Source organism: Melozone crissalis, unplaced genomic scaffold, assembly GCF_028551555.1.
Source record: "Melozone crissalis strain CALT ecotype California unplaced genomic scaffold, PUWL_Pcris_2 ptg000057l_1, whole genome shotgun sequence".
Taxonomy (NCBI): Eukaryota; Metazoa; Chordata; class Aves; order Passeriformes; family Passerellidae; genus Melozone; species Melozone crissalis.
In genome coordinates, this window is record NW_026535835.1 from 11,513,228 (window position 1) to 11,532,039 (window position 18,812).

Genomic DNA, 18,812 nt, shown 5'->3' on the forward strand with positions numbered 1-18,812 from the left:
ACTCCTCCTCTGCTCCGCCTCCGAGCTTCATCAAGGAGGCGGAGAGGGGCGGTGTGCCGCGCCCACTCCCTCGCCCTGCCCCACTGCCAGACCCCGCCTCAACCTCCTCCAACTCCGGTTCCCACGCTCCCCCTTCCGGTTCTCACGCCTTGTGTTCGGGGTGGGGGGGGATGGATGACTGGAAGCCGGGGCAGGCGCCTTTATTGGAAGCCGCTCCGGTTACGTACCACCTCAGCGGGGAGGGGAGCCCCCAGGCCCAGTGGGTGCCTTTAGCACAGGCCCGGATTAAGAAACTGTGCAAGGCGCAGAAGGACTACTCCCGCGGGTTTGAATACTCCCGGGGTATGCTCCGGAATGCCCTTGCACAGGGAGATCTGGTGCCGGCGGACCTGAGGGCCCTCTTCTCCAGTTTAACAAGACCCATGGAGTTTAGGGTCTGGGTGGGGGAATGGAGGAGGGAGATAGTGGAGGTTTTCCCGATTCTTTGGGGGAATCCTTTAGTGTCTCATGACGCGGACGGTTTTGCAATTTCCCAAGAACATCTTTAGGGCGAGGGACAGTGGGCAGAAGGGGTAGCTCAAGCAAAGGCATTGTTCCCGCCTCAGCTTGTAGAGACCGCTAAGGCAGCAGAGCGGGCCTTTTATAAGCTAGAGGTGGTGACCTCCCAATGGGAGGACGATGAAGTCCGGCAGGGGCCGCAAGAGCCTTATGTGGTTTTCATCGAGCGCCTCTACAGATACGTGGAGGCGCAGGCGACCGGGGACGACGACAGGGAGAAGATGCTCTGGAGGATGGCGTATAGCAACGCCAACCTAAGTGTCGGAAGGCCATCAGGAGGCTCCCTCGGAAGTCCCCGGCCCACGGTGGAGGCCATGATAGAGGCCGTGGTAGGCCAGGTATCCTTACCATCGCGGCCTAAAAGAGCCTCAGTGGCTTTTGCGGAGGACCCCGAACCGGACTTCTTTGATACAGAAGCTGCCCCCGTTGCCGGGCCCCCAACACCCGGGTCCGGCAGAAGATCAACAGCCACCCACCCCTGCCACCTCTGTGGCAAGACAGGGCATTGGATGCCCCAATGCGATTAGATTATTTAGAGTATAGAAGGAAGCGGGAAAGGGAAGAGAGTAAGGGCACAAAAACTAGGCCCGGAGCGCAGCCCCTCCCTGCGCGAAGACAAAAATGCGGCAGGCCACTTAACAACAAGCGGGGAGGGAGGAGACGAGAGAGAGCTGCCGTACACACTGCCAGATTTGTCTTACTTAGTACCAGACTTGACACATACCTGTGGTATTCAGCCTACACCTGCGCTTAACACCATGTCCTCTGTTTCTCCCTACAGGCTGCAGCTAACTAGGGACTTTTATCTCCCTAGTAGTGACATCCAGCTGGTGTCTGTCGACCTGCAACACCCGAGTCGCTGGAGGAAACTTGGACGTTGCAGGTGGACAGTCGTCGGGGACACAAAGCACACACTGCGAGACATTCGCATCGTCCCTGGTCTAGTAACTACCGACCGGGACCGTTTCGCGGTAGGGCTGTACTGTGTCCGACCCCCACTCTTCCTCCCTAAGGGACAGATCATTGCCCAGGCTATTCCGGTTCCAGATAAAGATCATTGGAAGAACTCCGTGGAGAGGACATCGCCTGGAGAGGACATCGCCTCCGACAGTGGCCTGGGCACAGCTGGTGGGGAGGGAGAAGCCCCGCCTGACTTGTCAGCTCTCGTTGGGAGGGGACAAAAAGATCGTGAGGGGTCTTTTGGACACAGGTGCGGATGTGACGATCATTCCCTCTCGGGAGTGGCCGTCACACTGGGACTTGCAAAGCGCTGCGGGCACAATCTCAGGTGTTGGGGGCCTTCAATTGGCCAATCAATCTAAGAGCATTGTGCAAATTAAGGGGCCCGACGGGCAATTGGCCTCTATACGCCTGTTCGTTTTAGATTACACCGAGCCTCTCTGGGGAAGGGACCTACTAGCCCAGTGGGGAGCCAGAATTGACCTCCCAAAGGCTCCCCAGGTTTTTCGGGCAGTGGCCACTGAGGAGCGCCAGACCTGGAAGCTGAATTGGCTGTCTGATAAACCAGTACAGGTCTTGCAGTGGCCACTCAACAAGCAAAAATTAAAGGCGCTCAATGAGCTTGTTCAGGAGCAGTTACTGAAAGGCCACCTGGTGGAGACAATGTCACCTTGGAACTCCCCAGTGTTTGTCATTAAGAAGCCTAATAAGGACAAGTGGCGGCTCCTGACCGACCTCCACCAAATTAACGAACAAATAATGGACATGGGTCCTCTTCAGCCAGGGATGCCTTCCCCAGCAATGCTCCCCCAAAACTGGAATTTGGCAGTTATAGATATAAAATATTGTTTCTTCCAGATTCCCCTGCACCCAGAGGATGCCCCGCGCTTTGCGTTCACGGTTCCGTCCATCTTCCGCAAGGCCTTAAGAGCAGCCCTGTGATCTGCCAATGGTATGTCGCTTCGCTGCTGTCACCCATACGTACAGCCCTCGGGGATGCCGTCATCATCCACCATTACATGGACGACATCCTCGTGTGTGCACCCGACCACAGTCTGCTTGCCCATGCGCTTGACCTGACAACCAATGCGTTGGTTGCTGCAGGGTTCGAGCTCCAGCAGGACAAAATTCAGCGGATGCCACCTTGGAAATACCTGGGCCTCGAAATCACTAAGCGGACCATTGTTCCGCAGAAATTGGCTATTAGGACAAAAGTCCAGACCCTAGCGGATGTCCATCAGCTGTGTGGGTCTTTAAATTGGGTGAGACCCTGGCTAGGCATTTCAACTGAGGACCTAGCCCCCCTTTTCAATTTGTTGAAAGGGGGAGAGGGGCTGAGTTCCCCTAGGGATCTCACCCCAGAGGCAGAGGTGGCTTTGGAGAAGATACAGAAAGTTATTTCGGCCAGGCAGGCCCACCGTTACCATCCGGGCCTGCCCTTCAAATTTATTATACTGGGAAAATTGCCACGCCTCCATGGCATGATACACCAGTGGGACACCAGTGTAAAGGACCAGGGGCTGGGTGACCCCCTCTTAATTATAGAGTGGGTGTTCCTCAGCCACCGTCGGTCCAAAAGAATGACACGGCCACAGGAGTTGGTAGCCGAACTGATCCTCAAAGCAAGATCGAGGATCAGGGAGCTGGCGGGGTGTGATTTCGCATGCATACATATCCCAATTAAATTAGAATCAGGCCAAATAAAATTAAAGATCTTTGAAGAACTGCTGCAAACTAATGAATTACCTGCAGTTTGCACTAGATAGCTACACTGGGCGCATCGCAGTAGATCGGCCGGCCCACAAATTATTCAATTCGGAGTTTAAATTATCGCTGAAAAAGGTTCAGAGCAGGAAACCGCTGGATGCCTTGACAGTTTTCACAGACGCGTCTGGAGCATCCCACAAGTCAGTAATGACTTGGAAGGATCCTCAGACTCAGCAGTGGGAGACTGATGTTGTTGTTGTGGAGGGCTCTCCACAAGTTGCTGAGTTGGACGCAGTCGTCAGGGCATTCCAGAGGTTCCCTGGGCCTTTTAATTTGGTTACAGATTCTGCATATGTCGCAGGTGTAGTGTCTCAAGCTGAGTCTGCGGTTCTTCAAGACGTCATCAACAAAAGATTATTTGAGTTGCTTAACAGGCTCGTCGAGCTAGTCTCCCACCGCGAGCACCCTTTTTATGTTATGCATGTGAGATCACATACTGATCTGCCCGGGTTTATTGCGGAAGGCAACCGTTGTGCCGACTCTCTGGCCGCGGCTGCTGTTACGCAGGCCCCTCTCCCAGACGTGTTCGGCCAGGCTAAGATCAGTCACCAACTTTTCCATCAGAATGCGCCTGGCCTGGTCCGGCAGTTCAATCTGACACAGGATCAGGCCAAGGCGATAGTGGCCACATGTCCCCAATGCCAACAAGATCAGATGCCTACTGTGGCCTCAGGGGCCAATCCCCGAGGTTTGGCGAGCTGCGAAGTGTGGCAGATGGACGTGACACATATCCCATCTTTTGGTCGATTGTGTTACGTCCATGTCTCAGTTGATACCTTCTCTGGGGCTATCTATGCTTCTGCCCACACAGGCGAAATGGCAGCGGATGTCCAGAAGCATCTGCTTCAGGCATTCGCTGTCTTGGGCATCCCTAGGGCCCTAAAAACAGATAATGGCCCTGCGTATACCTCCAAGGAGCTGCGGAGCTTCCTGCAGCAATGGGGAATAGTCCATAAGACCAGCATCCCCTATTCCCCAACAGGCCAAGCCATGGTGGAGAGGGCCCACCAGAACTTTAAGAAGATCTTATCCCGGCAACAACCGGCAATGAAGGTGGAGACCCCCCACGTCCGGCTGTCAAGGGCATTGTACACGCTTAACTTTCTAAATTGCTCTTTTGACAGCCAAAATCCTCCAGTGGTCCGGCACTTCGCCAGTTACCAGCAGCTGCAGCCTAAAGCCAGGCCACCGGTTCTTGTAAAAGATCCGGAGACCTGGCGGACGGAGGGCCCCTTTGACCTGGTAACCTGGGGGAGGGGATATGCCTGCGTGTCCACTCCCTCAGGCCCCAGGTGGATTCCATCTAAATGGGTTAGGCCCTTCATCCCAAAACAGAGGACCAAGAGGGAGGCAGTACCACAGGTCCGGCAAGCTTGTTGGCGTCGGCGGAGGAAACCACACCATCAATCTTTGTCTTTCTCTCTAGATCTCCCCCCAGTTACAGAAGAGCCCTCTCCTCCAGCTTCTCCTCCACCCCTTGACCTCCTATGTCATGTTTCCTCCCATTCACCCCCTGCTCCAGCTCTTACCCCTCATATGTTTTATTTAAATTGGTTGTTCGGGGAAGAACCATTTTTGTGAGTATGTTATGTCTAACTGTTACCTTTTTGCCTTTTAGTACATCTCCCCAATTTACTTTTGAATTTTGCTCCCCTGATCCGCGAGCTGGTCCTGAGAAAATGACAGTGCCGGGTGCGAGCGCGTAACACCTCGGTCCCATGGAAAAAAGCGATCCCGCATCTGTAACCTCTCTTCGGAGGCAGTGAGAGCCGCTGATAGAGAGGGGCCCACCACTTCACCTGTCCACCATCCATGGGCCGATGGACTTTGCAAAGCACTTGGCAAGACCAGCCGCGGGTCCCTGCGTTTTAAGTTCATTATAGATTTTTCCGTTCATTTAATTTTATTTGTTAAGAAACGGGGAGATGTTCTAGTGTGTTTTTAAATTTCTTGTTTTGTTCACCCATTTTATGTACTGTTCCCCCCTGTTCTTTGTAAAATGGTTCTTCCCCCTCCAGTTTTCCCGCCACAGAGCCTTTGGCAGTTATGTTACTATGGTTACCCCTGCCCCTGTTAATTGTCAATCTCCCAAGTTACATAACTGCTCCTCCCTGGGCCCAGTCAATCACCCCCCACTCCTCCCTGCTTTCTAGAACATTCTTCTCTCTGGGGGTTGTGGTTGGCTGGTGTTCCGGGGCCCCTCCTTTGTTCTACGTTTATTGGATAAGTTCTTGTGTCAGTTTTCTTATGTACCTCCCTACATGTTCCCCTATTGGTTAGCTGGGCTTCCCCTCCCGTCTCCACCCCTTCCCTGTAAAACTCTGTCTCCCCCCCCCGTGTTCGGGGCCATTTTGCTGTGGGTTTTTCCACCTGTTGGTTTGCCCTGTGCTGCATGTGGGCTCTTCAATAAACTGACGTTTTACCCCCAGCAAGTGGTCGCCTCCTCTCTCGTTTCGTCCAGCGCGAATCCAAGTCCGCAATCCAGCCCAGCCCGAGGCCAGGACGCCAAGGGGGGCTGGCTTCCGATGCCTGCCTTACCCCTTCAGCTAGTCGGACTTAGGGCCGTTTACGCCCTCGCGCAAAGAGTATTTAAAGCGTTGGATCCTCTGAACAGCTGATGGCAGACAGAGGCTGCAGGCACAGTGCAGATGCTGTCCTGCCCCAGAGGGCTGGCTGCAGGCACAGTGCAGATGCTGTCCCTCCCTAGAGCTGCAGGCACAGTGCAGATGCTGTCCCGCCCCAGGGGGCTGGCTGCACACAGCAGTGCAGATGCTGTCCCTCCACAGGGGGCTGGCTGCAGGCACAGTGCAGATGCTGTCCTTCCACAGGGGGCTGGCTGCACACAGCAGTGCAGATGCTGTCCCTCCACAGGGGGCTGGCTGCACACAGCAGTGCAGATGCTGTCCCTCCCTAGAGCTGCACACAGCAGTGCAGATGCTGTCCCGCCCCAGGGGGCTGGCTGCACACAGCAGTGCAGATGCCAGCAGTCCGTACCTGGTGGAGATGCGGCTGAAGACGGCGTTGAAGTTGTTGCAGCTGAGCGAGAAGAGCACGCCCGAGGCGGAGCTGCGCAGCTCGGCCGCATGCTGGTTGCCCTCGCGGTAGGTGTGGATGAAGTGGCAGATCTCAGGCAGCAGCTGCTTCACCAGCATGGTCTCGTCCAGGCGCATGGTGTCCTTCGGTTGCTGTGGGCAGACAGCGTCCCCTGAGCTCTGCTCGGGAGGCAAAGCCTGGATCCACCTCCCGACCTGCACAGAGAGGCTCCTGCCCCAGCACGGCCAAACCACCCCACAGCTCCAGCCTAGGACACCAGGCTGATGGATCCCACTGGGCCCCAGGCTGATGGATCCCACTGAGCCCCAGCCTGATGCATCCCAGTGAGCCCCATGCTGATGGATCCCACTGGGCCCCAGGCTGATGGATCCCACTGGGCCCCAGGCTGATGGATCCCAGTGAGCCCCAGGCTGATGGATCCCAGTGAGCCCCAGCCTGATGGATCCCACTGGGCCCCAGGCTGATGGATCCCAGTGAGCCCCAGGCTGATGGATCCCACTGGGCCCCAGGCTGATGGATCCCACTGAGCCCCAGCCTGATGGATCCCACTGGGCCCCAGCCTGATGGATCCCAGTGAGCCCCAGCCTGATGGATCCCACTGGGCCCCAGCCTGATGGATCCCAGTGAGCCCCAGGCTGATGGATCCCACTGAGCACCAGGCTGATGGATCCCAGTGAGCCCCACGCTGATGGATCCCACTGGGCCCCAGCCTGATGGATCCCAGTGAGCCCCAGGCTGATGGATCCCACTGAGCACCAGGCTGATGGATCCCAGTGAGCCCCACGCTGATGGATCCCACTGAGCACCAGGCTGATGGATCCCAGTGAGCACCAGGCTGATGGATCCCAGTGAGCACCAGGCTGATGGATCCCACTGAGCCCCAGGCTGATGGATCCCACTGAGCCCCAGGCTGATGGATCCCACTGAGCACCAGGCTGATGGATCCCAGTGAGCAGCACCAGGCTGATGGATCCCAGTGAGCCCCACGCTGATGGATCCCACTGAGCCCCAGCCTGATGGATCCCAGTGAGCCCCAGCCTGATGGATCCCACTGGGCCCCAGGCTGATGGATCCCACTGAGCACCAGGCTGATGGATCCCACTGAGCCCCAGGCTGATGGATCCCAGTGAGCCCCAGCCTGATGGATCCCACTGGGCCCCAGGCTGATGGATCCCACTGAGCACCAGGCTGATGGTTCCCACTGGGCCCCAGGCAAACATCAAACCAGGTTCTACAGCAATACACGCTTTGCCCTGATGAACGTGCCCTGCTGCTCTGGGTGAGGATCAGGACAACACTGCCTGCCTCGGCTCCCCCTGAGGGCTAAAGAGCAAAGCCCACCCTCACTTCCCTTGGGGTAGGTGCTTGCTGGCCATATTTTGACTGTGAGTATTTTATATTAAAAATGAACCAAAACGAGGTGCTTCTCCCTCGTTCCTTCTGGGAATTGCTCTATATGAGTCAAAAATGGCTTAATTTCCCTGCAAAAGAAAAATCTAATTTTTGCCAGTTTGCACAGTGTGAGACATAAGGAAACTATTTACAGAAGAATTCAAAGTGAAACTTTGCTCTACTAAGAGCAAGTTTTAACAGAAGGGTCAGCACTAAAGCTTTCTAAAATTCTACCAATGAGTTTTCCATAGGGAATTGGGAAGTTTCAGAGACTCCCACTTAGTTGACCTGCGTCCTGTTGCCATGAGAACTTGATGAAACATTGAGCAAGAAATCCATCTGAAGATACCACAGAACACAACATGCTTTGTACAGAGCTTTGGCTCACTCTGATTTAACATATTCTGCCTCAAACTGCTCTCATTTCAAGTGACAGAGCAAGAAAGATTCAGCACAATTTTAGGCTATTTAAATATGATGATCTATAAGGAAAACCACTGTTTCAAATATTATGCATAGTAGAAATATTTAAAAATAACCAAATTCTGAAGATAAAATTCTGGTTCTTTGACTCAAACTGTTCTTTTGACTCAACACATCAAAGACAAAAAGTGCCAAAAAGGGGTGCTTTCCTCAGCTGTAAAAGCTGGAAATCGAATACAGCTTAAAAATAAAATCTGTTCTTGTTAAAAGAATAAACCACTGCAAATCTCACTCTCAGTGAAGTTTGGCTTTGCAATTGCAGCTCGGCACAGTAAGCTGTACAAGCAGCAGCACTCTCCTCCCAAAGGGACCAGCAAACTGCCTCGCAGCAGCTCTGACTGGAAAGCTCAGGCCTGCACTCCCAGTGGAGATTTGGACATGGTTAACTAATGTAATCTAGGAAACACCTGCAGAAATCATCTCTAGAGTCGTGGCAGCAAAGGTTCTGCTCTATATAAAAGCACATGGAAAATTACTTTAACAAATGAAAGTTTTAAGACATTTTAAAAAAACTCAGCCCTGTATACAGAGAACTAAGTAGCACAAAATGAAAAACTTGTACTGAATCCTCTGTTACTTTTAACGGGAAAAAGGACCATTATTTTAGGCAATGTAAAGCACCCTCCAAATCGTTAATGCATCAGTTACATCAACTACTTGCATTTATAGCAAGTTTTAGTGTTTTTAAATTGCATTAATCCTATTTTGCTCTAAATCTGATGAGTTTTTAGTACCAGTAATAACAGATACACAAGCATTTGACCTGTATTCCCCAACCCATTGGATTCCAAGTTAGAATTACTTAAGCAAGCCTACTCACCCCTGCCAGACATTTTTCCAGTGTATCCAAGATAATCAGCTGAGATAGATATAAATTCTTTTCAGCAGTTTCTCCAAATATTCTCTAGAAGAAGAATGGATTCATCTGAGACACAGATCTTTGACTTGTGATGTAATGAAAGGGAAGCAGCAAAGTGGCACAGTAAATTATGGCTCCATTACTGCTCTGGTTTGGAGTTTAGACATAAAGGCAGCAAAAGTCAAATTAAAATAAGAAGTAAAACCTTATCACTAAAGAAATATCTTAGTCCAGTCTGCAATGCCAAAAGCAATAAGGAACCAACAGCCCCTCACCTCCCCCAGGCCCACTGGCTGCTCACAAGTGTGGGGTCACCCTCCAGAACCTATTTAGGCATCAATCAGTGCTGACTCCTTTGCAGCTCTGTACAGGATGCCCCCCTGCAGACACAGGCAGGGTTCCCTGGGGTGCTCCAGCCTGCACCCAGCCCTGTGCCAAGAACAGGCACTGCCTCCAGCAGCATTGAAACAGCAAAATACAGCGGGAAAGACTCAACCACAACCACAGACAGAGCACCTGTCAGAGCCACCCAGAGAAGTTTACCTTACCCCAGGGCAGGGGTGGCTCACCCCAGCCCAGGTTTCAGCTGACACTCTTTCTGAGTGTAATGACTGAGTGTCTCTTGGCCTGGTCTGTTCCAGCCACAGAAACCCTCCCCAGTTGTTGCTGATTGCCACAGAAGCTCACACCACCACATGTGACAAACATTCAGACTTGCTCCTCAGGGCAAACCTTTTAATTGACACTTTCAGCTAGGTCTTGCCTCTCAGAATCTGTGTATCACATAGAGAAACTTCTTTAAACTGTACTGTTTTCTCATTTATCAGCCAATCACCTTGCACATCAACATGTTCCCTCATGCCTGTAGAGTTTAATTAAAATAAATTCTCTCTCCAAAGGGATTACAGGTAGCTTTAAGCAGCCTAAAATCCCTAGCAGGAGGGCAACCTATTTTCTCATTTTATCAGTCCTCTGCAGTTCCAGCAGATGCACATCCCTGTACAACTGACAGCCAAGGGCTCACTCCAAATAATGTCTCTAAAATCATAAAGAAAGTACTGCCAGAGGCTGGCCAGTTCTGTTACCTGTCTGGGGAGATTCCAAATGATCCCAAATTACATTGATTCAGAACTCAATGAACTAAACTTTTCTCATGGCAGAGGTTCTGACTGCAACTCATCTGGTTGTTAAAAAATACATCTATTTTATATATACACAGACACACAGTGAAACACCTAAGCAGCCTGGAAAATTCAAATAGCTCAAGTTTTAAATCCCTTCCCTGCCCCAAAATCCCAATGCCTTTCTGTGGAACATGCTCTGATGGATGCTGCTGGTAAACTTCAGAACAGAAAATAAGTATGTGTAAAAGGCAAGCAACAATCTGACTAAATTTCAAGTAATTCTCTACAGATTTTACAGTAGAAATAACTAACAACTATTTGGAAAAAAAATCACCAAACAATTCAAAATTAGAAAACTTACCATGTTATTAACATTTTTTAATATATTGGTGAGACCACTGATGACCAGGGAAAACTTGTACTTGGAAATGTTGATGAGACATTCCTTGTTGTGCTCCGTGCTGACTTTGGTGTGGGTATTCTGCTGGCAAGCCTTGATTGGAAGCTGCAAGAGAGAACTGCTATAAGCTTTTCCACACTGAAATTGACAGCTTTAAAGATGAGTTAAAAACTTGAGACACACCAGAAACCACCTTGAAAAACATTCAACAAGAGATAACAGCGAACACATCATTTCATCTTCTCTACATTCATCTTTCCATTTGTTATCTATAAAACAAAACACTTAAGCTCACCTGTTCCTTTTTCTCAACTGAAACTGAGAATATTTTGTGATAAATTTTCTACAACCTGGATGTCAAAGCAATCAAAAGGAGCAGAAAAATATAAGACAGAATTATAGGAAAAGAGTCTTTATTTTAAAAATGGGCTTAATAAAGACCAAAAACCTTCCAAGAAGAAAATGCATCTTGGGACCTGAGGGGAGGGAAAGCCCAGAAGGTCCCAGAGCAGGTGAGCTGGAAGGCAGCAGCTGCTCCATGCGTGTCCCCTGCTCTGTCCCAGGGCAGGACTGGCCAAGGAGGAGCCAGCGCTGGCCCTGCAGCCCCCATGGACACGGTACCTTTGGGGTCCCCCACAAACACCCCCAGTGCTGAACCTCAGCCTCAAACACGCTTGGAGCACCTGTGAGCCACACGTTACCTGTCCCTGCCCAACAGCCAGTGGTAAGAACTAGACCTGAAATCCATCTTTGCCCAGAAAGAGAAGATTCAGAGCCACTGCACGGCCTGAGATGTTCCTGCTGCCGTGTGAACACTGGGTACTTTGTTTCCTCTGCACCCAAATTCTTCAGGGGTCACAAACAAGTCACTTCCCAGGCACACACCCACTCCCCCTGCCTGCTCCCATCCACCACTCTTCAAAAACAATCCCTTTACTCAGGATTTATATTTTTTAAAAGCAAACTAATATAGGAACATTTATGCCATTTGTATTTGAAAGTGTGACCTTGGAATTCCCTATCCATAGGAGCTTGAATTGCCACTAAAAGTTTTAACCAATTTTGACCAGAATTGTGAACAAAGGTATATTCTGAAAGACAGCAATAGCTCAACGGAAAGGCCATGTGTAATATTTGTGCGTTAGAAAAGATTATCGGAGAGAGAGAGAATTTAAGAGTAGGTAAAAGAAGGATTCCAAGGAATCACAATCAGCTTTACAGCTGCAAAGTGCCTTGGGAGGCCCCTGCCAGGCCGGGGGCTCTGGAAGGGCACCCTCCCCACTGCCCCCTGCAGCCACCTGGCACCACCTTCTGCTGCCCAGAATGAAAGCGCAAGATGAATGGCACTGAAGAGCCCCAGCCTGGAGCACCTTTGTCCAGCAGCTGTGAATGCAGCGTGCCTGAGCCAGCCTCCCCTGGTGGGAAACGGGCACTGACACACTGTCCTGCCCTGATGCCACGGGTGACTCCTCTCTGTATGAGCTGAGCTTTGGGGTGGCTTCAAGCTCAGTTCCTCGGTACCATGGACTAGGGTCCCTATGGACACGGGCTGGGTCTTTCCCAAGAGAATGGCTGACTGTCAATGAACCTGTGACTCCTGGCAGCTCGGGCTGCAGGGCTTCACAGCAGCGTGAGGCGCTCCAGGGTGCTCCCTTACCCCTGGAAAAGCACAATAAACAGCATTTATGACTCAAGCTTTGTTTTCACTGTCAGATGTTATTTCTACAATACATTTCTGGAAGTCATTGGAGGATGATAGATACATTTAATTTAAAATTTCACTATTGCTAGTACTTTATATTTGAATTTTCAAGTCTCTGTGCTGACAGTAGCAGCAAAGCTCAATACCACTGAGTGCTAAAACTCTTGAGAAGAGCTTCTCAAAGAAGCTGTGTCATAGATCTAGTTCTGTGTGCTCCCATGCCAGAGAAACATCACATTACACGCTTCTGGAGCTTCCTGCCACAACAGCCACTACAACAAGGTCACCTAGAAGTAAAACTGCTTTTTATACTATCATTTAAAAAAGGAAACTATACAAAAAGGAAATATTAGCACAGTTATTTTGGGGGTTTTTATTTCTCAGCTCTTTTCTTTGTGCACTCTGACATGCTGGAACATTTTATTTCCCCTCACAGAATGCAGCGACAGTGCTGAGCAACTAGAGAGAATCTATTTTATTTCTCTACAAATATCCATTAATCTAAACACTGGGAGTGGGAGAAAGCTGAAATTTTACTTTCATTGACTTTTGATTCTCTAGTCTAATGCAAGAAGGTCCAATCTTTTGTTATATGAAGATGGACATTGGTTTGGAACCACGATCACTGACAGGCCTGAGTGTCTGTCAGTTGTGCACTCAGGCTGTTGAGAAAAACTACACTGAGCCATGGATTTTGCTTTATCACTTGTAATTAATGAACACAAAGTTAAATCAACTCTAGTTAGTTGGTACTTAATAGTCTGGAGAAACACACAATATCTAGGAAAAAATCCCCACTGCTATCCTTAACAGACCCAAAATCCACCTCAGTTCACCCTTCCAAACAATCTCTTGGAACTTTTCAGCAGAACATAACACACACACGTACTGGTGACAGAAAATCCCCACAGCAGCACCCCTCCTCAGCATCAGCACTGTCAGAACCAGACACAAATCCCTGTAAATCCACAGGCACCTTCCTCCCCTCTATGAACACACACCTGCTAAAGAGGCACTATCCCTGAAAAGAGCCTCACAGCCCAGCCTTCCCAAGTTTCAAAACTTTCAGAAGATTTTATATAGGATGCTCTAAAGATAAAGCATTGTCAGAAAGTGAACTGGAAGTCGGTGCTGTGACCAATCCTGCCAACACAAACACTGTGCCAGGTGAGGAAGGGCCGTGGCTCACCTGGACACTTTGAGCAGCTCCCCATGCAGCCAGGGCACACCTGTGGCGCTGGGCATCTCCCATGCAGCCAGGGCACACCTGTGGCACTGGGCATCTCCCATGCAGCCAGGGCACACCTGTGGCGCTGGGCATCTCCCATGCAGCCAGGGCACACCTGTGGCACCGGGCATCTCCCATGCAGCCAGGGCACACCTGTGGCGCTGGGCATCTCCCATGCAGCCAGGGCACACCTGTGGCACTGGGCATCTCCCTGCCGTCCCTGGGCCCCAGCCTGTGCAGAGCAGCACCTCAGGGCAGATCCCCTGCACACACCAGAGCCACGGCAGGTTCTGCTCCAGGAAGATGGAACAGCACACCTTGTGCTGCAGGCAGGGCTCCAGCCTGGCTCAGCCCCAGCCCCTGGGCCATTCTGCCCCACACACAGCAGCTGAGCCAGCCCAGCCTCACCTCCCAGCACGGGGACAGCCCTGGGGGCACAGCCAGCACAGCACAGCACACACCTCACAGTACACCCCATTACTACCAGGGATGTCCTAACAAGGCAGGAGGAAAACCACAGCTGGTACCTGCAACCACTGCCTTTGCAGGTCTCTGATTCTGCACAGATTTCAAACACTGTGGAGAAAAATCAACGGGAAGAGGGAATATTTGCTTTAATTCAATACTTTTTAATTAAAGGGAAAATGGAACATTACTACTGACTTCCAGTTTTTATGCACTTAACTGACAGCCATCACACCTCATGAACTGCAAATGGGAAGCCTAAACCAAAACCCACATAACAGAAGTCTTCTTTCTTTAAAGCATATCAGAATCACAGAACCACAGATGATTAATGGTGGAAGAGACCTCTGAGATAGCTGAGTCCAACCTTGTGACTGATCCCCACCTTGTCACAGCCCAGAGCACTGAGTGCCACATCCAGTCATTCCTTGAACACTTCCAGGGATGGGCACCCCACCACAATAACCACTTACATGGCCACAGTTTATAAAGGATTAATAGTTTTTATTACATCTGATAGTTTTAAACCAATCTAGGTATAAATGGTTTGGGCAGTCAGACTCCTCCAACTGTGCTCACAACTACTCAGTGCAGGGCCAGCCCTCCTGTGATTTCACATTGTAACACACTTCAAGCACTAGGAAAACACAAAACATAAAACTGGAAGTGAGTATTTCCATAGGAAAAACAGAGAGAATTTTATTTTCCAAAGCTCTGACTATGTCTGAAATCACAGGGAATTCCATGAATTTCCAGGCTCTTTGTGCTATTGCAGTCTAATTTTATCCTGTTCACCCCAAGTTTTGAAAAATGCAGTAACTAGTACTAGTAACTAGTACTAGTACTAAGGGCAGGCCCTGCTGAGAGGTGTCCCCACGCTCTCTGTCAGCATGGTCTGGTCCCACAGGTCTCACCTGCTGCAGGTGAGGGCTCAGTGGAGCACAGGGCAGGACTGGCAGGAGCTCCAGGATTTTTTCTGTGAGCAGGCACTGGTTAATTCACAAAACTCTGCCTGCCAGTCACTGCAGGCCCACAGAATTGTACACACAAAAGCACATTTTGGTTAAAGCAGCATTTTTAACAATAAACAAGAGCAGACCAGAGCAGACTGGTTTGCCCTGATTTCCCTTGTTTTCAATACCGATTAGCATCCTCTCAGCTCGCTGCTTCATCTTTCCTAAAATGAATTCAAGCACTCAGCAAATGAATGAAAAGCCTGTCTACATCTGTAAATTGGGAGGAAAGATGGTTACACTTTCCTTCTTTGCAAAGGAAGGAAGAAACCCTGGAAAAGTTTGTCTTCTCCTGGGCAGGAAAACCAAAACACAACGGAGCTGAGCTGCCCCTCTCCCCCTCCTCACTCAAACCCACTCCGGCATGCCAAGCTGCTCCTGGTGCTGAACCCACAGGTCCTGCATTCAGGCACACACAGGATGCAAACCCTCACAGCTGCATGAACCACTGAAATAATCTGCATATATTCAGTGTATTTTGATAAGACATCACAACTGTGACTGACAACGATGCACTTGATGCATATTATCACTCTAACTCCACTACTTCAGCATCTCAGCTTTCTTACTACCCAGAGAGGACTCCTCCCCTACATTATCCATAACCATGCCACAAAACGTACAGAAAAATAATTCTGTTCTAAGTTTGTAACTCCTAATAGGTGCTGGCAAGCCAAATTCCACAATATACACAACAAAGAAGAGGAGAAAGCCCAGCTCTTTTAAACACCAGTACATCAAGAAATATTTTCTTGCATTATTGAGAACATAATGAATCCTATGTTTTCTAAGCTTATGGAAAAAATGATCTATGACTCAAGGAGGAGAATAAGGTAACTATGCAAATGTGTCTATAATATATTGCAAAAATTTGCCTCATTATAATGTCAAAAGATAAAGTTTGATATTTTCCTCTTCAAAATAAACTTCATATAAATGTGAAAAGAAACAGCTTGTTTTTCTTGCACCAGGCCACATCTTTCTGCAGGGTGCTAAAGCCCAGCAGCACTGAGGGACAGATGCAGCACAGAACAAGGCTCAGTCTGGAGGAACAGCTCCACGTTTTTGATGGATTTACAGCAAGCAGGGTCTCACAGAGCTGGGACTCCTGGGACACAAGGGCTGCACTCGCAGTGTGGCAAAATGAGACAAACACCACAGGAACTGATCACTGTGCCTCAGGGGAGCTACCTCAGCCAGGAAAGCACCTTGGGAGCAGGGAAGGAGTGTAAGCTCCGAGCTTAGCCCCACGGGGAGTCACCCACCTAATCCCGGTAAGCAGTTCCTGCTGGTGGATCAGAGAAATGTAAAGTCTAAGGCCAACAAATCCCTCTTCCATCCATTCAGAAAATCCTTCTCGGAACTACTAGCGCTGACTTTTGCAAGGAGATGTAAATATCCATCCCTGCAATGGAAACCAGGGGCCGGAACCCCCTCGTGACGCCTCAGGGGCTGGGGCTGCACACCGACATGGCCCTGCACCGGGGGCACGGGCAGCGCCTCCAGCGCTCCTAACCCCGCTCTGAGGCCGGCTCCCCTCGGGAGAGGCGGATGATGCAAAGCAAGGACGCGAATTTCACAGCACTGTCCACGGAGAGCAGGGACACTCCGGGAGAGGCGGGGGAGCAGCGGCGAGGGGAGCCAGGCCCCTCCTCACGGCCGCTGCCGGCACAAGGACGGATGCGCCGCACCTGGAGCGGCTGGCCCGGCAGCGGCGGGACCCCGAGCGGCGGGAGCGCCGGGCTGTGAGGGGCTGCGAGGGCAGCGCGGCCCCGCCCCGGGTCCGCCCGGCACAAAGGGCGCCGGGGCCCCGGGCCTCGGCCCCGGCACGGGAGGGGGGCGGCAGGAGCGGCGCTGCCACGGCCGCCCCATCCCGGGGAGCGGGGCCGCTCCCCCGCCGCGCGCCCCCGGCCCTCCCCGCGGCCCGGGGAGGGGGACGCGCCGCCGCCCCCGCTACCTGCTCGTCGAAGCGGTTCACCACGGCCTGCACCCACTCCACGGGCTTGTGCGCCGCCATGTCCCGCCGCCGCCGCCGCCCGCCCGGGGAGCGGCGGGTGCGCGCGGGCGGTGCCGGTGTCGCGGGCCCTCAGCGCGCGGGGCCCGCCATGACACCTCACCGGAAGCGGGAGCGCGCGCCGCCCCCGCCGCCGCGCCCGCCGCACCAGGGGCACACCGAGCCCCGCACTGCGCCTGCGCGCCGCCCCCGCCCGCGCTCGCGCGCTCCTGCGCCTGCGCAGCGCCTGCGCAGGGGAGGGGCTGGGCGGGAGCGGGGCGGGGCCCGACGAGGGCGGGGTCGGTTGGGGCGGGGTCTGGCGGGGCGGGGCCGCCGGGGGCGGGGCCGGAGGAGGCATGGCGGGGGCCTGGAGACCGGAACGGACACACCGCCCTGGGGAACGGGCACATCGCCCTGGGGAACGGGCACAACGGACACACCGCCCTGGGGAACGGGCACATCGCCCTCCAGAACGGGCACATCGCCCTCCAGAACGGGCACAACGGACACATCGCTCTGCGGGACGGACACACCGCCCTCGGGAACGGGCACACCGTCCTGGGGAACGGGCACACCGCCCTGGGGAACGGGCACACCGCCCTGGGGAACGAGCACACCCCTCTCGGGAGGGACACACACCGCCCTGTGGCACCGACACACCGCCCTGGGGACACAGCGTGCCCCTCCCCGCGGCGCTCCGTGTGCGCGCCCCTGCCGGGCCGTGGCCGCTCCCCGCACACCGCGCCGCGGCCGGGGCCGTGTTCCCCCTGCGGGGCCATCTCCGAGCGCCGTGCGTGACTCATCCCCCGCAGGTTCGCTGGCTCTGGGACGTGCAGCTGCATCTTACCTTCCAACATAAACCCAGGTATTTCCATAAATTCACTTATTCTGTTACGTTCCGAGTCTTCGCTCTGGCACTAACTTCAGATCCGAGCCTGGTCCCACCAGCCCCTGCCAGCTCTTTACTCGGTGACTCAGAAAAGGAGGATGAGCACAAATAAACATCCACTTCCACTTTCCTTCTTGGGAATGTTAATTTGTTTTCCTTCTGTGTAGACAGAAGCACAAAATAATGTTCTTTCATACCAGAGTCACGTTGAAATTCTGATGATATGAATAAAGACGCAGCTTGAGGTGAGGGCTCTGGAACAGTGGATTTAAAATTGGCAGAAGGACTGGAGAATCAAATGGAATTTCTGTCCCCCCACTCAGTCAGGGCCTTGATGTGACTCAGAGACTCTTGCTGTTATCACAGCACACAGGAATTATTACCAGCAACAGCTAGATCAAATTTATCCTGAGTTAACTTTCCCTGTAAATAATGAGCAATAAAAATCCTGTAATTTGGATTTACAGGATAAGCAGTTCCATTGCATTCCAGCAGCAAATCCAGGAATCTGGGTGACAGCAAATTTTTGAAGAGCAGATGTTTTATAAAAGACAAAAATCAATTGGAAATATTTAATTTAAGGAAAAAAGCCCAATTAATCGGTTGAAGAATAAGGCTTTGTCCCAGGGAGTGGTGCAAAGGCAGAGAACACAAAACACCAACACCGAAGGTGCAGAGATGAACACAAAACCCCAAGGGTTCAGTGGAGCAGAGCCCTTCCCCAGCAAGGTTTATTAATTCACATTAAACCCGAGGGCTGGGTCTCCCTGCTGGGGCAGAGCCGACCCCACTGGGCCCTCCTGACACGTCTCCTTTTCCAGCAGTTTCTGATTTGAGCCCTCAGTGTCCCACAGCAGCCAGGCAGGAATTATCTCCACTGAAGGCAATCCAGCCAAATCTTCACAGGGATCTTCGCGTTCTGCCA

The 18,812-nt window shown here is 51.9% G+C and overlaps 1 protein-coding gene across 2 annotated transcripts in view; it reads right to left on the bottom strand.

Annotated features, from left to right (window-relative positions):
* NF1 (neurofibromin 1) overlaps positions 1-17,055 on the bottom strand; it is a 78,096-nt gene extending 61,041 nt beyond the window's left edge. For both annotated transcript variants that reach the window (XM_054287470.1, XM_054287471.1), the window contains exons 1-4: positions 16,963-17,055; positions 10,559-10,702; positions 9,035-9,118; positions 6,280-6,470 (exon numbers count right to left, since the gene is read on the bottom strand). In XM_054287470.1, the coding sequence (XP_054143445.1) occupies positions 6,280-6,470; positions 9,035-9,118; positions 10,559-10,702; positions 16,963-17,022 (479 nt within the window). In that variant the 5' untranslated portion in view covers positions 17,023-17,055. The remainder of the gene's footprint in view (positions 1-6,279; positions 6,471-9,034; positions 9,119-10,558; positions 10,703-16,962) is intronic.
* Positions 17,056-18,812: the final 1,757 nt, after the last annotated feature.